Here is a 16,591-nt window from a genome sequence, read left to right as displayed (position 1 = left end):
TATAAAGGTCATCATACAGGATAAGGGCCGGCCTGTGCCGTGGGAGGAAGGTAGAAAGGTCATCATACAGGATAAGGGCCGGCCTGTGCCGTGGGAGGAAGGTATAAAGGTCATCATACTGAATAAGGGCCGGCCTGTGCCGTGGGAGGAAGGTATAAATGTCATCATACAGGATAAGGGCCGGCCTGTGCCGTGGGAGGAAGGTATAAATGTCATCATACAGGATAAGGGCCGGCCTGTGCCGTGGGAGGAAGGTAGAAAGGTCATCATACAGGATAAGGGCCTGCCTGTGCCGTGGGAGGAAGGTATAAAGGTCATCATACTGAATAAGGCTCGGCCTGTGCCGTGGGAGGAAGGTATAAATGTCATCATACAGGATAAGGGCCGGCCTGTGCCGTGGGAGGAAGGTATAAATGTCATCATACAGGATAAGGGCCGGCCTGTGCCGTGGGAGGAAGGTAGAAAGGTCATTTGTCAGAGCTGGAGGAAAATAACTCTGAGTAATCATTGGAGACCTGTCCTGAGTAGGGTGTAGATGTATAAATTCTCTCATTCCTTCTACATTTTGTACGGTCTTTGCACATGCCTATGAGAGCTATAGCGGACCAGGGACTGTACATTATGCACATGCCTCAGAGCAATAGCGGACCAGGGACTGTACATTATACACATGCCTCTGAGAGCAATAGCGGACCAGGGACTGTACATTATACACATGCCTCTGAGAGCAATAGCGGACCAGGGACTGTACATTATGCACACGCCTCTGAGAGCAATAGTGGACCAGGGACTGTACATTATACACACGCCTCTGAGAGCTATAGCGGACCAGGGACTGTACATTATACACACGCCTCTGAGAGCTATAGCGGACCAGGGACTGTACATTATGCACACGCCTCTGAGAGCAATAGCGGACCAGGGACTGTACATTATGCACATGCCTCTGAGAGCAATAGCGGACCAGGGACTGTACATTATGCACATGCCTCTGAGAGCAATAGCGGACCAGGGACTGTACATTATACACACGCCTCTGAGAGCTATAGCAGACCAGGGACTGTACATTATGCACATGCCTCTGAGAGCAATAGCGGACCAGGGACTGTACATTATACACACGCCTCTGAGAGCTATAGCAGACCAGGGACTGTACATTATGCACATGCCTGTGAGAGCTATAGCGGACCAGGGACTGTACATTATGCACATGCCTATGAGAGCTATAGCAGACCAGGGACTGTACATTATGCACATGCCTCTGAGAGCTATAGCAGACCAGGGACTGTACATTATGCATAGTGTGCTCTGGTACTAGAGGATGACCAGTCTTGTTATTATTGTTACGTTCCTTAGACAGACATAAGGTCCCATTTTTGAGAGTGGTCTGGGACATTTTTTGTTGAATTTATGCAATTTAACATCTCACTATTTTCTCACCATAAAAACTCATCTTTACACTGTCCAGTGTCCCCTGTGGGAAAACCAACAAAGAAGGACCCTACACCATGGTGGTATAGCTAATCACAGTACACCATGGCGGTACAGCTAATCACAGTACACCATGGCGATACAGCTGATCACAGCACTCCATGGCGGTACAGCTAATCACAGCACACCATGGCGGTACAGCTAATCACAGCACACCATGGCGGTACAGCTAATCACAGTACACCATGGCGGTACAGCTAATCACGGTGCACCATGGCGGTACAGCTAATCACGGTGCACCATGGCGGTACAGCTAATCACGGTGCACCATGGCGGTACAGCTAATCACGGTGCACCATGGCGGTACAGCTAATCACGGTGCACCATGGCGATACAGCTAATCACGGTGCACCATGGCGGCACAGCTAATCACGGTGCACCATGGCGGTACAGCTAATCACGGTGCACCATGGCGGTACAGCTAATCACGGTGCACCATGGCGGTACAGCTAATCACGGTGCACCATGGCGGTACAGCTAATCACGGTACACCATGGCGGTACAGCTAATCACGGTACACCATGGCGGTACAGCTAATCACGGTACACCATGGCGGAACAGCTAATCACGGTACACCATGGCGGTACTGCTAATCACTTTGCACCATGGCGGTACTGCTAATCACTTTGCACCATGGCGGTACAGCTAATCACAGTACACCATGGCGGTACAGCTAATCACAGTACACCATGGCGGTACAGCTAATCACAGTACACCATGGCGGTATAGCTAATCACAGTAGTATAGAGAGATGGAGACACCTCTGCATTGCTGCAGGTACAGTTCTCCTGGATATTGTGCATCTTTCCTACAAGCCTGGAGTCACCCGTATTATTCTCACACATTTCTGCTGTAATTTTATATAAACACCGGTCTGATATATTACAGCACATGTTATAGCTGTATTATCACCACATGTTGCTGTCATGTTACAGAGTAAATTCCAGCACAAATGATTGTAATAATGCTGTAATCCCTGCTCTATGTATAACGCAGCATAAAATGTCAGGTGATGAGTTTTACTTTGTACCTTTATAGTTTGATAGTGATATAAGAAGCTTTGATAAGTCTTTATTGAAAAATGAAATTTATGGGGCATCAGTCATATATTTATTTTATTCCCAGCAGATGGAGGTAACAGCAGGAATATCTCAAGGGAAAATCTAATTTTAACTCCAGATTGTGAAATAGAAGATAATGACATCAAAGAAGATTCTCCAAGAGAGAACCCCATTACCCCAATTATACATCCAGTACCTCACAGTGCAGATGTATCTCCTGATCCTGCTTATAATGAGGAATGTTCTTCTGGTGCATCTATCGCAGCTCTTAGAGTAGATAAAGTATTTCCCTCTTCTATAGATGACAAATGTTTTAATCAGAATAAAAAGCCTATTACCCAGCAGCCAGCTAAGGCACGTAGACCAGTTCCATGTTCTGAGTGTGGCAAATGTTTTACATACAAATCACAGCTTTTTAGACATCAGAGACGTCATACAGGTGAGAGGCCATTTCCATGCTCTGAATGTGGGAAATGTTTTATAGACAAATCAACTCTTGTTATGCATCAGAAACATCACACGGGTGAATGGCCATTTCCATGTTCTGAATGTGGGAAATATTTTACACGGAAATCAAAGCTTGTTATACATCTGAGAACTCACACAGGTGAGAAACCATTTCCATGCCCTGAGTGTGGGAAACGTTTTTCACAGAAATTGACTCTTGTTACACATCAGAAGAGTCACAAAGGTGAGAAATCATTTCCATGCTCTGAGTGTGGGAAATGTTTTACATATAAATCAGATCTTGTTATCCATCAGAGAAGACACACAGTTGAGAAATCATTTCCATGCCCTGAGTGTGGGAAATGTTTTACATACAAATCAGTTCTTGTTACACATCAGAGAAGTCACACAGGTGAGAAACCATTTCCATGCTCTCAGTGTGGGAAGTGTTTTACACAGAAATCACATCTTGTTATCCATCAGAGAAGTCACACAGGTGAGAAGCAATTCCCATGCCCTGAGTGTGGGAAATGTTTTACACAGAAATCAGATCTTGTTATCCATCAGAGAAGACACACAGTTGAGAAATCATTTCCATGCCCTGAGTGTGGGAAATGTTTTACACAGAAATCAGAACTTCGTAGACATCAGAAAAGTCACACAGGTGAGAAACCATTTCCATGCTCTGAGTGTGGGAAATGTTTTACACAGAAATCATATCTTGTTACACATCAGAGATATCACACAGGTGAGAAACCATTTCCATGTCCTTAGTGTGGGAAATGTTTTACACAGAAATCTTATCTTGTTATACATCAGAGAACTCACACGGGTGAGAGGCCATTTCCATGCTCTGAGTGTGGGAAATGTTTTACACATAAATCAACTCTTTATAGGCATCAGAGAAATCACACAGATTAGATATTGTTATATTCTGATTGTCAGATATTAGATATTGTTAAACCATTCTTTATTTACACTGGAGAATCTTTGCAGGTTTACAAGTGGAGTTGTATGTTCTCACCATGCTTGTGTGGGTTTCCGCTGGGTACTCCAAAAATATACTGATAGGTTAATTGGCTCCTGACAAAATATTAATCCTATATTGTTATATAAATAATTGGTAATAAATAAAATATAAACATTCTTTAGGGTGTCCCTGGTGCTCCGGGTGGTGTCCCCACTATGTGTATATTTCTGTATATTTAAATACACTTTTCTCTCTGGCTCTTTCCTGAGCTTATGATGCTATAAAGATCTGTTTGAAAATATAATATTGTGCAGTATGTACTAATATATACCTGATACATTGTGATATTGTGCAGTATGTACTAATATTTATATACCTGCTACATTGTCATATTGTGCAGTATGTACTAATATATACCTGATACATTGTGATATTGTGCAGTATGTACTAATATTTATATACCTGCTATATTGTCATATTGTGCAGTATGTACTAATATAATTATACCTGCTACATTGTCATATTGTGCAGTATGTACTAATCTAATTATACCTGCTACATTGTGATATTGTGCAGTATGTACTAATATAATTATACCTGATACATTGTAATATTGTGCAGTATGTACTAATATATATATACCTGATGCATTGTAATATTGTGCAGTATGTACTAATATAATTATACCTGCTACATTGTCATATTGTGCAGTATGTACTAATATATATATACCTGATGCATTGTAATATTGTGCAGTATTTACTAATATATATATATATATACCTGACACATTGTGATATTGTGCAGTATGTACATATATATATATATATATATATACATGCTGCATTGTAATATTGTGTAAATTTATTTATCTGGTCTTCCATGTACAAAGTTCCAGATGAGCATCTACTTCCCAGTGTTGGGATTCCAGGGACTGAATGTTGGTCTTGTGCTAAGTAACTAAGCGAAGTATCATTAAATACATATTATTTTTTATCTCAATATTGAGTTTTAAAGAATAAACCGATATACCTAACACATACATTGTGCACTCAACCGGTTTCACATGGCCACTCTCTTTACTTGTTATATTGTTTTATATGTCTTATACTTAAAAAACCCCCACAAACGAATGGGTCCGCTAATATCATATGTAGACTAATATACAGTGTATCACCCCTTCACACGTTAGCAAAGGTGCTAGGAAAACATTGCATGTAGCGTGTGGAATCCAGTCACTCCTATGTCATGTTAGCGCTTTTCCCATCTCCAATATGTTAGCATGGAGCAGTGTGTGCAGTCAGTGTGATGATTATATAGCAGGGAAAGCACCAGCGGTCACAGTCCCTATATGACACCGTAATATGTTAGCATGGAGCAGTGTGTGCAGTCAGTGTGATGATTATATAGCAGGGAAAGCACCAGCGGTCACAGCCCCTGTATGACAGCAGTAATATGTTAGCATGGAACAGTGTGTGCAGTCAGTGTGATGATTATCTAGCAGGGAAAGCACCAGCGGTCACAGCCCCTGTATGACACCAGTAATATGTTAGCATGGAGCAGTGTGTGCAGTCAGTGTGATGATTATCTAGCAGGGAAAGCACCAGCGGTCACAGTCCCTATATGACACCAGTAATATGTTAGCATGGAGCAGTGTGTGCAGTCAGTGTGATGATTATCTAGCAGGGAAAGCACCAGCAATCACAGCCCCTGTATGACACCAGTAATATGTTAGCATGGAGCAGTGTGTGCAGTCAGTGTGATGATTATCTAGCAGGGAAAGCACCAGCGGTCACAGTCCCTGTATGATACCAGTAATATGTTAGCATGGAGCAGTGTGTGCAGTCAGTGTGATGATTATCTAGCAGGGAAAGCACCAGCGGTCACAGCCCCTGTATGACACCAGTAATATGTTAGCATGGAGCAGTGTGTGCAGTCCGTGTGATGATTATCTAGCAGGGAAAGCACCAGCGGTCACAGCCCCTGTATGACACCAGTAACATGTTAGCATGGAGCAGTGTGTGCAGTCAGTGTGATGATTATATAGCAGGGAAAGCACCAGCAGTCACAGCCCCTGTATGACACCAGTAATATATTAGCATGGAGCAGTGTGTGCAGTCAGTGTGATGATTATCTAGCAGGGAAAGCACCAGCGGTCACAGCCTCTGTATGACACCAGTAATATGTTAGCATGGAGCAGTGTGTGCAGTCAGTGTGATGATTATCTAGCAGGGAAAGCACCAGCGGTCACAGCCCCTGTTTGACACCAGTAATATGTTAGCATGGAGCAGTGTGTGCAGTCAGTGTGATGATTATCTAGCAGGGAAAGCACCAGCTACCCCACATTTTGCCACACATTGTTATTCTGCAGAGGCAGATAATACCTCTTGCCATTGCTCAGGGACAACTTTGGGCATGGGGGAATATGGCTGAAGTCCTCCACGGTCTGCCAAGCTCCTCCATACACATAAGGCCCTTGGCCTGTCTGCGCTCCTGATAGTGGTAGGAGCAGCAGGTGACGAGGGACCGGGAGTTGCAGTGCAGCTGGTTACTGTGCTCTGCTCCATCCCACAGGGTGATGTAGTAATAGGGAGCCCAGGCCTGGCCTTGTATCATGTAGTAATACACATGAGACCTCATTACAGAGTGCCTGTGTATGTATATAGGTGTCCTGCTCTGCTCCATCCCACAGGGTGATTTAGTTAGTGAGGAGGCAATGTGTACAGAGGGGTGAGATACAGGGAGAATGATGGATGTAATAGCCTTAGAGAAGATACCATGGAGTGATATAGGAAAAAGCTCGTGTGTATATAAGAGGGGAGTAGAGTAATGAGGAGGCAATGTGTACAGAGGGGTGATATACAGGGAGAGTGACGGATGTAATAGCCTTAGAGAAGATACCACGGAGTGATATAGGAAAAAGCTCATGTGTGTATATAAGAGGGGAGTAGAGTAATGAGGAGGCAATGTGTACAGAGGGGTGACATACAGGGAGAGTGATGGATGTAATAGCCTTAGAGAAGATACCATGGAGTGATATAGGAAAAAGCCCATGTGTGTATATAAGAGGGGAGTAGAGTAATAAGGAGGCAATGTGTACAGAGGGGTGACATACAGTGAGAGTGATGGATGTAATAGCCTTAGAGAAGATACCATGGAGTGATATAGGAAAATGCTCATGTGTGTATATAAGAGGGGAGTAGAGTAATGAGGAGGCAATGTGTACAGAGGGGTGACATACAGGGAGAGTGACGGATGTAATAGTCTTAGAGAAGATACCATGGAGTGATATAGGAAAACGCTCATGTGTGTATATAAGAGGGGAGTAGAGTAATGAGGAGGCAATGTGTACAAAGGGGTGAGATACAGGGAGAGTGATGGGTGTAATAGCCTTAGAGAAGATACCATGGAGTGATATAGGAAAAAGCTCATGTGTGTATATAAGAGGGGAGTAGAGTAATGAGGAGGCAATGTGTACAGAGGGGTGACATACAGGGAGAGTGACAGATGTAATAGCCTTAGAGAAGATACCATGGAGTGATATAGGAAAAAGCTCATGTGTGTATATAAGAGGGGAGTAGAGTAATGAGGTGGCAATGTGTACAGAGGGGTGACATACAGGGAGAGTGATGGATGTAATAGCCTTAGAGAAGATACCATGGAGTGATATAGGAAAAAGCTCATGTGTGTATATAAGAGTGGAGTAGAGTAATGAGGAGGCAATGTGTACAGAGGGGTGACATACAGGGAGAGTGACGGATGTAATAGCCTTAGAGAAGATACCATGGAGTGATATAGGAAAAAGCTCATGTGTGTATATAAGAGGGGAGTAGAGTAATGAGGAGGCAATGTGTATAGAGGGGTGACATACAGGGAGAGTGACAGATGTAATAGCCTTAGAGAAGATACCATGGAGTGATATAGGAAAAAGCTATTTTTAATACAGGTTGATTTTGTATTAAAAGTTGAAATTTGTAGGACAGGACATAAACAAATCTCAAGGTTGATTAAGAAATTGCCTGATCACAGATGGTGATCAATGTTTGTTACACTGTTTAGAAAACCCACTTAGTTATTGCAGACTTTGTGTATTACCACAGTTAGTTGCCCCCTCAGCTAGCTGCCCCCTAAGACTGAATGGTAAGATATAGTCTGGCTGATAAGACACATGACTACATCTGACCCAATTGGTCAGTGGAATGAAATGCAGAGTGATGAGAGGACATACATAGCACTGTGTGTGTGTGTGAGTATATAACAGGCAGTGTGCTACTATAATCTATGCTTCACTTATCCCCATCACACACATGTAATGACAATTACAGTAACTCATTACATCACATACGTATAACATCAGATAGAAGATGTGATGTTCTCCACGATGGGCTAACATTGGGAATATGTCACCACATGGTTCTCTTGTCTATAGTACAAGGAGACTGAGGACTACTTGCTTTCGGTTAGAAACACAAAGGACATCTGTCACGGCTGCCGACACTTGAGACTCCTGGAGGGAGGCAGGCCTACTAGGCACAAAAAACTGGGGTGGTCTTAGGAATGACCTTTCCATGAAACTCAGTAGCACAGGATAAAAGTAAAATAGAATTTATTCACCAAAGAATTATAATCAGCAAGGTCTATTATAAAGTCTCAAACAGCGCAGAGATTCATATATGCAATAATAAGTATAGGAGAGAATCCCCAAATATATACACAGTCTTTAACATATAAGAACTAACGTGGTAGGGAACCCAGAGTCCAGTATGAGGTTAATACCTCAGGATGGCATTGAGAACCTTGGCCAGGGTAGAACCCTGTAGTAATGGAAATCCGGAGCAGAGCGAGCCCTGCAGAATAATATAGTTCCGGGACAGGGCCGAGACCTGCAGTGAGTGAGAGATGAAGCAAACTTGAGCCTTGTGGTATAATGAAGACAGAGCAGGGTTAAATCCTATAACATGGCTAGAGTACGGAGTGGGGATGAGCGCCATGATGCGGAGCCCTGTGGTGTTGCTAAGGTTCGGAGCAGGGTTGAGCCCCGTGATGCGGAGAAGATTGTAGCGGGGTTGAGCCCCGTGATGCAGAGAAGATTGTAACGGGGTTGAGCCCGTGATGCGTAGAAGATTGTAGCAGGGTTGGGCCCTGTAGTGTGGCTAGGGTTCAGAGCGGGGTTGAGCACCATGATGCAGAGAAGATTGTAGCGGGGTTGAGCCCCGTGATGCAGAGAAGATTGTAGCGGGGTTGAGCCCCGTGATGCGTAGAAGATTGTAGCAGGGTTGGGCCCTGTAGTGTGGCTAGGGTTCGGAGCGGGGTTGAGCACCATGATGCAGAGAAGATTGCAGCGGGGTTGAGCCCCGTGATGCAGAGAAGATTGTAGCGGGGTTGAGCCCCGGGATGTGGAGAACATTGTAGCGGGGTTGAGCCCCGTGATGCGGAGAAGATTGTAGCAGGGTTGGGCCCTGTAGTGTGGCTAGGGTTCGGAGCAGGGTTGAGCCCTGTGATGCAGAGATGACACTAACGGTACAGTTGACAACTGTAACAAGGATGAGTTCAATATCCACAGGAACAGAAAAACAACAGGTAAAGTGCAGCAAAATGATGAATGCACAATGATGGAGCAAAAAGCAATACTTAGACAATAGGAATGCTGGGCTCTGTAGTGCAGCGGGTAACTGGCATCAGAAGTTCATCTGGAATGTAACAAAGTCCACAGCAATCCACAGGCACAACGGGGATCTGGCAGGAATCCAAGAAAAGACCTGAAAGCAACGTTGCACAGACACTGAGACACAGTAACAGGCTTTATACTAGAGGTCTGTGATCCATAGGAAGTTTCAGAACATGTGACCCAAATGGAATCAGGTTTGAAATAATGAGCAATCTAGGAATCCCACAACCTGACGACACCTGGGGAATAGATGATCACCCTAACACTCTATCCCCTGAATGAGAAGCATGCCAGCAAGCAGGATAGCTCCTCCAACGACCACAATGGAACTTTGGCAAAAGTAGTCTATCTTTATGTACTGAAATAGTCGCAGTCCTGATAACATCTTTTCCTCCCTGTTCTTTCCTTTGTCTATTTCGTTCTGTTGTCCATGACTGTGTAATATATACTTACCTTTATTACAGGTTGATTGTTGTGTGCAAAATGTATCAATATTTTGTCTACTGATGGCGCTGTGTATTGTCCAATATGCTACTACTGGTACTCAAAACACAATAGATTAGCAAAAACATTTGAAGTGTTTGAATTATTTAAAATATTATGTTTTATGTCTATCAGCTCGTTTTTTTATGAATTATTTGATGTGTAACAAGATGTGATTTCTGTGTAAAACATTTCCCACGCTCAGGGCATGAAATTGCTTTCTCACTTGTGTGACATCTCTGATGTCTAAGAAGACTTGAGTTTGCAGTAAAACATTTCCCACACTCAGAGCATGTAAATGGTTTCTCACCAGTGTGACATCTTAGATGTTTCAAAAGATTTGATTTCTCTGTGAAACATTTTCCACACTCAGAGCATGGAAATGGTTTCTCACCTGTATGATATCTCTGATGTGTAATAAGATCTGATGTCTCTTTAAAACATTTCCCACACTCAGAGCATAGAAATGGCTTCTCCCCTGTGTGCCATCTTTTATGTCTATCAAGATGTAATTTGTGTTTGAAACATTTCCCACACTCAGAGCATGGAAATGGCTTTTCCCCTGTGTGACTTCTCTGATGTGTAATAAGATATGATTTTGCTGTAAAACATTTCCCACACTCAGAGCATGGAAATGGTTTCTCCCCTGTATGCGTTCTCTGATGTATAACAAGAGTTGTTTTCCTTGTGAAACATTTTCCACACTCAGGACAGAGAAAGTCTTTATTACCGCTGTGAGCTGTTCTGTGAGTAGCAATATTGGAGGTATCAGGGGAACATTCTCCATGATTAGAGGGACCAGATGATATATCTGCGCTGTGACTTACTGGAAGCAAATTTAGAGTAATAGGGAGGTCTCCTGGAGAACCCTGTCTGATGTGATCTTCTATTATAAGATGTGGACACAAAATGATATCTCCCTCCGAGGTATTCTTGATTGTGCCTCCATCTGTTGGGAATAAAATAAAATGTATGGATACAATTCCTACAATTACTAAGTTCTTTAGTGGTTTTGTTTCTTTTTCCAGATTCCAAGTAATTATGATACATTTACAAAATAACAAAGATGACTCTTGTCTTAAAATATAAAGAGCCCTCGTCAGTTAGCATTGGCTATTTCATGGACTCTGCATATGTGCAGCATATACTTTGGGTGAGGGGTATAGGCAGCACATAAGGGGGTGTATAGTAGTAATGTGCAGCATATGCTGTGGGTAAAGGGTACAAACAGCACATAAGGGGGTGTATAGTAGTAATGTGCAGCATACACTGTGGGTGAGGGGTACACACAGCACATAAGGGGGTGTATAGTAGTAATGTGCAGCATATACTGTGGGTGAGAGGTATAGACAGCACATAAGGGGATGTATAGTAGTAATGTGCAGCATATACTGTGGGTGAGGGGTATAGACAGCACATAAGGGGGTGTACAGTAGTAATGTGCAGCATATACTGTGGGTGAGGGGTATAGACAGCACATAAGGAGGTGTATAGTAGTAATGTGCAGCATATACTGTGGGTGAGAGGTATAGACAGCACATAAGGGGGTGTATAGTAGTAATGTGCAGCATACACTGTAGGCGAGGGTTATAGACAGCACATAAGGGGGTGTATAGTAGTAATGTGCAACATATACTGTGGGTGAGAGGAATAGACAGCACATAAGGGGGTGTATAGTAGTAATGTGCAGCATACACTGTGGGTGAGGGGAATAGGCGGCACATAAGGGGTGTATAGTAGTAATGTGCAGCATATACTGTGGGTGAGGGGTATAGACAGCACATAAGGGGGTGTATAGTAGTAATGTGCAGCATATACTGTAGGTGAGGGGTATAGACAGCACATAAGGGGGTGTATAGTAGTAATGTGCAGCATATACTGTGAGGGGTATAGACAGCACATAAGGGGGTGTATAGTAGTAATGTGCAGCATATACTGTAGGTGAGGGGTATAGACAGCACATAAGGGGGTGTATAGTAGTAATGTGCAGCATATACTGTAGGTGAGGGGTATAGACAGCACATAAGGGGGTGTATAGTAGTAATGTGCAGCATATACTGTAGGTGAGGGGTATAGACAGCTCATAAGGGGGTGTATAGTAGTAATGTGCAGCATATACTGTAGGTGAGGGGTATAGACAGCACATAAGGGGATGTATAGTATTAATGTGCAGCATATACTGTAGGTGAAGGATATAGACAGCACATAAGGGGGTGTATAGTAGTAATGTGCAGCATATACTGTGGGGAGGGGTATAGACAGCACATAAGGGGGTGTATAGTAGTAATGTGCAGCATACACTGTGGGTGAGGGGAATAGGCGGCACATAAGGGGTGTATAGTAGTAACGTGCAGCATATACTGTGGGTGAGGGGTATAGACAGCACATAAGGGGGTGTATAGTAGTAACGTGCAGCATATACTGTGGGTGAGGGGTATAGACAGCACATAAGGAGGTGTATAGTAGTAATGTGCAGCATATACTGTGGGTGAGGGGTATAGACAGCACATAAGGGGGTATATAGTAGTAATGTGCAGCATATACTGTAGGTGAGGGGTATAGACAGCACATAAGGGGATGTATAGTATTAATGTGCAGCATATACTGTAGGTGAAGGATATAGACAGCACATAAGGGGGTGTATAGTAGTAATGTGCAGCATATACTGTGGGGAGGGGTATAGACAGCACATAAGGGGGTGTATAGTAGTAATGTGCAGCATACACTATGGGTGAGGGGTATAGACAGCACATAAGGGGATGTATAGTAGTAATGTGCAGCATATACTGTGGGTGAGGGGTATAGGTAGCACATAAGGGGTGTATAGTAGTAATGTGCAGCATATACTGTGGGTGAGGCATATAGACAGCACATAAGGGGGTGAATAGTAGTAATGTGCAGCATATACTGTGGGTGAGGGGTATAGGCAGCACATAAGGGGGTGTATAGTAGTAATGTGCAGCATACACTGGGTGAGGGGAATAGGCGGCACATAAGGGGTGTATAGTAGTAATGTGCAGCATATACTGTGGGTAAAGGGTACAAACAGCACATAAGGGGTTGTATAGTATTAATGTGCAGCATACACTGTGGGTGAGGGGTATAGACAGCACATAAGGGGGTGTACAGCAGTAATGTGCAGCATATACTGTGGGTGAGGGTATAGACAGCACATACTGTAGGTGAGGGGTATAGACAGCACATAAGGGGGTGTATAGTAGTAATGTGCAGCATATACTGTGGGTGAGGGGTATAGACAGCACATAAGGGGGTGTATAGTAGTAATGTGCAGCATATACTGTAGGTGAGGGGTATAGACAGCACATAAGGGGATGTATAGTAGTAATGTGCAGCATATACTGTGGGTGAGGGGTATAGACAGCACATAAGGGGGTGTATAGTAGTAATGTACAGCATATACTGTGGGTGAGGGGTATAGACAGCACATAAGGGGGTGTATAGTAGTAATGTGCAGCATATACTGTGGGTGAGGGGTATAGATAACACATAAGGGGGTGTATAGTAGTAATGTGCAGCATATACTGTAGTTGAGGGGTATAGACAGCACATAAGGGGATGTATAGTATTAATGTGCAGCATATACTGTGGGTGAGGGGTATAGACAGCACATAAGGGGGTATATAGTAGTAATGTGCAGCATATACTGTGGGTGAGGGATATAGACAGCACATAAGGGGGTGTATAGTAGTAATGTGCAGCATATACTGTAGGTGAGGGGTATAGACAGCACATAAGGGGGTGTATAGTAGTAATGTGCAGCATATACTGTGGGTGAGAGGTATAGACAGCACATAAGGGGGTGTATAGTAGTACTGTGCAGCATATACTGTGGGTGAGGGGTATAGGCAGCACATAAGGGGGTGTATAGTAGTAATGTGCAGCATATACTGTGGGTGAGGGGTATATACAGCACATAAGGGGGTGTATAGTAGTAATGTGCAGCATATACTGTGGGTGAGGGGTATAGACAGCACATAAGGGGTGTATAGTAGTAATGTGCAGCATATACTGTGGGTGAGGGCTATAGGCAGCACATAAGGGGATGTATAGTAGTAAAGATGGAGAAAGGTAATAGGTGGTCACATGCTGACTTCATTATAGCGTTAGGATTTCCCCGTTTGACGATAACCTTATCCATCAGCCTGTTGGTTGAGAGACACCACCAATTGCTATACCTGTTGGACAATACAGGTTGGATTGAAAGTGCGCTCCATTAGCGCGGAGACTCTGTTTCAACTCCTTCTCATACTACACATCTGGAGATTAATTAAGCACTATCCCACGATAAGACCCGGAGGTCAGAATAAAGGAGGTTTTAAGGACTCTCATATGTGGAATATGGTCCGGTGAGAACTGTCGGTTGTTTAGATTGATCACAATTTATATGATCTTTCCTGTTTCAGTGAATCTGCCATTGCAGGTTTTTTATTAGGAATCAATAGGTTCTTTTGTAATGTATGTAGATTAGTCTGTACAGACTTCTTCATTATATAGGTTGTATTTTATATGTTATATTCATTATTTTTTTGACATGTTTACCATATATATATAACATTTATGTCAGATACATTTATTTGGTGCCTTGAATTTATTTTCTACCATGCTAAGTATTTGCTTATAATTAATATAATATTAATTAGCGCAACACCATCATTGTAGTTTACGTTTGTGATCATCAGGTGATCTTTAATTGGGTTTACACAGACCCATAGGTGTTTACAGTTGTATTACATTATTCAATTTTAGCTCTATTAGCGCCAGGCTGATATATTTGGTTGCTCATACAGGATGACCCCAGTAGTGTTGAGACAGGTTAAGGCCGAGATAGATGAAATGCTGCGACTCGGGTTGTTAGCCCCTTCCCGTAGTCCCTGGATGGCAGGGGTGGTACTGGTCCCCAAGTAGGACGGCACCACCCGGTTCTGTATGGACTACCGGAAGCCAAAAGAGGTAACTGTGACCGATGCGTACCCCATGCCCCGAACTGATGAGCTATTGGACAGGTTGGCTGGGGCCCGCTATGTGTCCACCTTGGATTTAACAAGGGGTATTGGCAAATACCCCTAACCAAGGGTGCACAGGAGTGCTCTGTGTTCACAACCCCCTGTGGACTTTTTGAATTTACGAAGCTGCCATTTGGGATGAAGAATGCCCCGGCCACCTTCCTGCGCACTGTAGATCACATGCTGGAAGGATGTCAGGAGTTCGCCCACGCCTACCTGGATGACATATCTATATTTAGTAATAGCTGGGAGGAGCTTCTAGCCTACGTCAAGGAAGTGCTAAGCAGCATTCAGCGAGCAGGGTTCACCATCCGCCCTGACAAGTGCCAAATGGGAATGGCAGAGGTCCAATACCTGGGACACCGAGTGGGGGGGGGAGCAGCTGCGGCCAGAGCCCGCCAAGGTAGAGGCCATTCTAAATTGGCCGCGGCCGGCTTCCCAAAACCTTCCTGGGAACCGACGGTTACTACTGGAAATTTGTGCCCCAATACAGTAACATCGCCCAACCCCTGGCAGATCTGACAAAGAAGAGACATGCCAGGCAGATAGTGTGGACTCCAGACTGTGAGCAGGCCTTTACTCGGCTAAAGGCTGCTTTGTCAAACTCCCCAGTGCTAGTCACCCCTGACTTTGGCAAGCGTTTCTTGGTTCAGACCAATGCCTCTGACCATGGACTGGGTGCCATCCTAAGCCAAGTGGGGGAGGATGGCGGTGACCAGCCCAGCGTGTACCTTTCCCGGAAACTGGTGGAGCGACAGAAGGCCTATGCCACCGTCGAGGAGTGTTTAGCGATTGTGTGGGCCTTAAAGAATCTCCAGACATATCTGTATGGGAAAGAAATCACAGTGCTGACTGACCATAACCCACTGAGCTGGCTTCAGAAAACTGCTGGGCGAAACGGGAGACTGTTGCGACCATCATCTGGCCGCTCGCAAAAGCTGTGGGTGGTCACCCACAGCTTAGCAAGCGCACGAAACAAACAAAAAAAAAACGCCCTGATTCAGAGCGAGCGCTCTTAAAGAGAGTGCGGCTCTGAATCAGGCCCTGTGTCCGGTCGTCTTGACTGGCCCCGATCCAGGAGCCAGCCCCTCGGACCGGATTTAAGAAGGGGGAGGTATGTGAGGATCCCCTATGTGATGATCCCCCTTTTTGCCTGCACGGGGATCACACGGAATAGTTACAGGGACAACTGTAGGCGCCTTTGAGCAATCTGCAATGTGTGGGCAATTACCTTGGTTCTTATATTGCACCCAGTGACCCAGAGAACTCTCTCCTACCTGTTATTCACTCCTAGCCCAGCCCCTACCTCAGGAATGCGGGCTGGCCATAAACTATACACACAGGCACCAGCCCAGCAGGGGGTCCAAGCAGCTCAGGGACATTTACATCTGCACAGGGCTGTGTGGATAAAAAGGGTCTAAAGCTGGGCTTCTGGGTTCTTTGTTCT

General features: G+C 44.2%; 2 protein-coding genes across 5 annotated transcripts in view; one reads left to right on the top strand and one right to left on the bottom strand.

Annotated features, from left to right (window-relative positions):
* Positions 1–16,591, top strand: part of LOC148454306 (uncharacterized) — a 256,305-nt gene that overhangs the window by 151,196 nt on the left and 88,518 nt on the right. The gene's annotated exons all lie outside the window — the stretch shown is intronic.
* Positions 1–16,591, bottom strand: part of LOC148454308 (uncharacterized) — a 193,666-nt gene that overhangs the window by 164,981 nt on the left and 12,094 nt on the right. Inside the window, exon 7 of one of the 2 annotated variants that reach the window (XM_088461069.1) lies at positions 8,589–11,069. The exons of the other annotated variant lie outside the window; for it this stretch is intronic. Coding sequence (XP_088317195.1) covers positions 10,252–11,069 — 818 coding nt within the window. The 3' untranslated portion in view covers positions 8,589–10,251. Of the gene's footprint in view, positions 1–8,588; positions 11,070–16,591 lie in introns of those variants that run through there. 2 annotated transcript variants of the gene reach the window in all.

The sequence above is a fragment of the Taudactylus pleione genome, unplaced genomic scaffold (genome assembly GCF_031769625.1).
Source record: "Taudactylus pleione unplaced genomic scaffold, aTauple2 ptg001010l, whole genome shotgun sequence".
Lineage (NCBI taxonomy): Eukaryota > Metazoa > Chordata > Amphibia > Anura > Myobatrachidae > Taudactylus > Taudactylus pleione.
The sequence above is the reverse complement of the archived record's forward strand: the minus strand, read 5'-3'. Positions and strand labels throughout refer to the sequence as shown.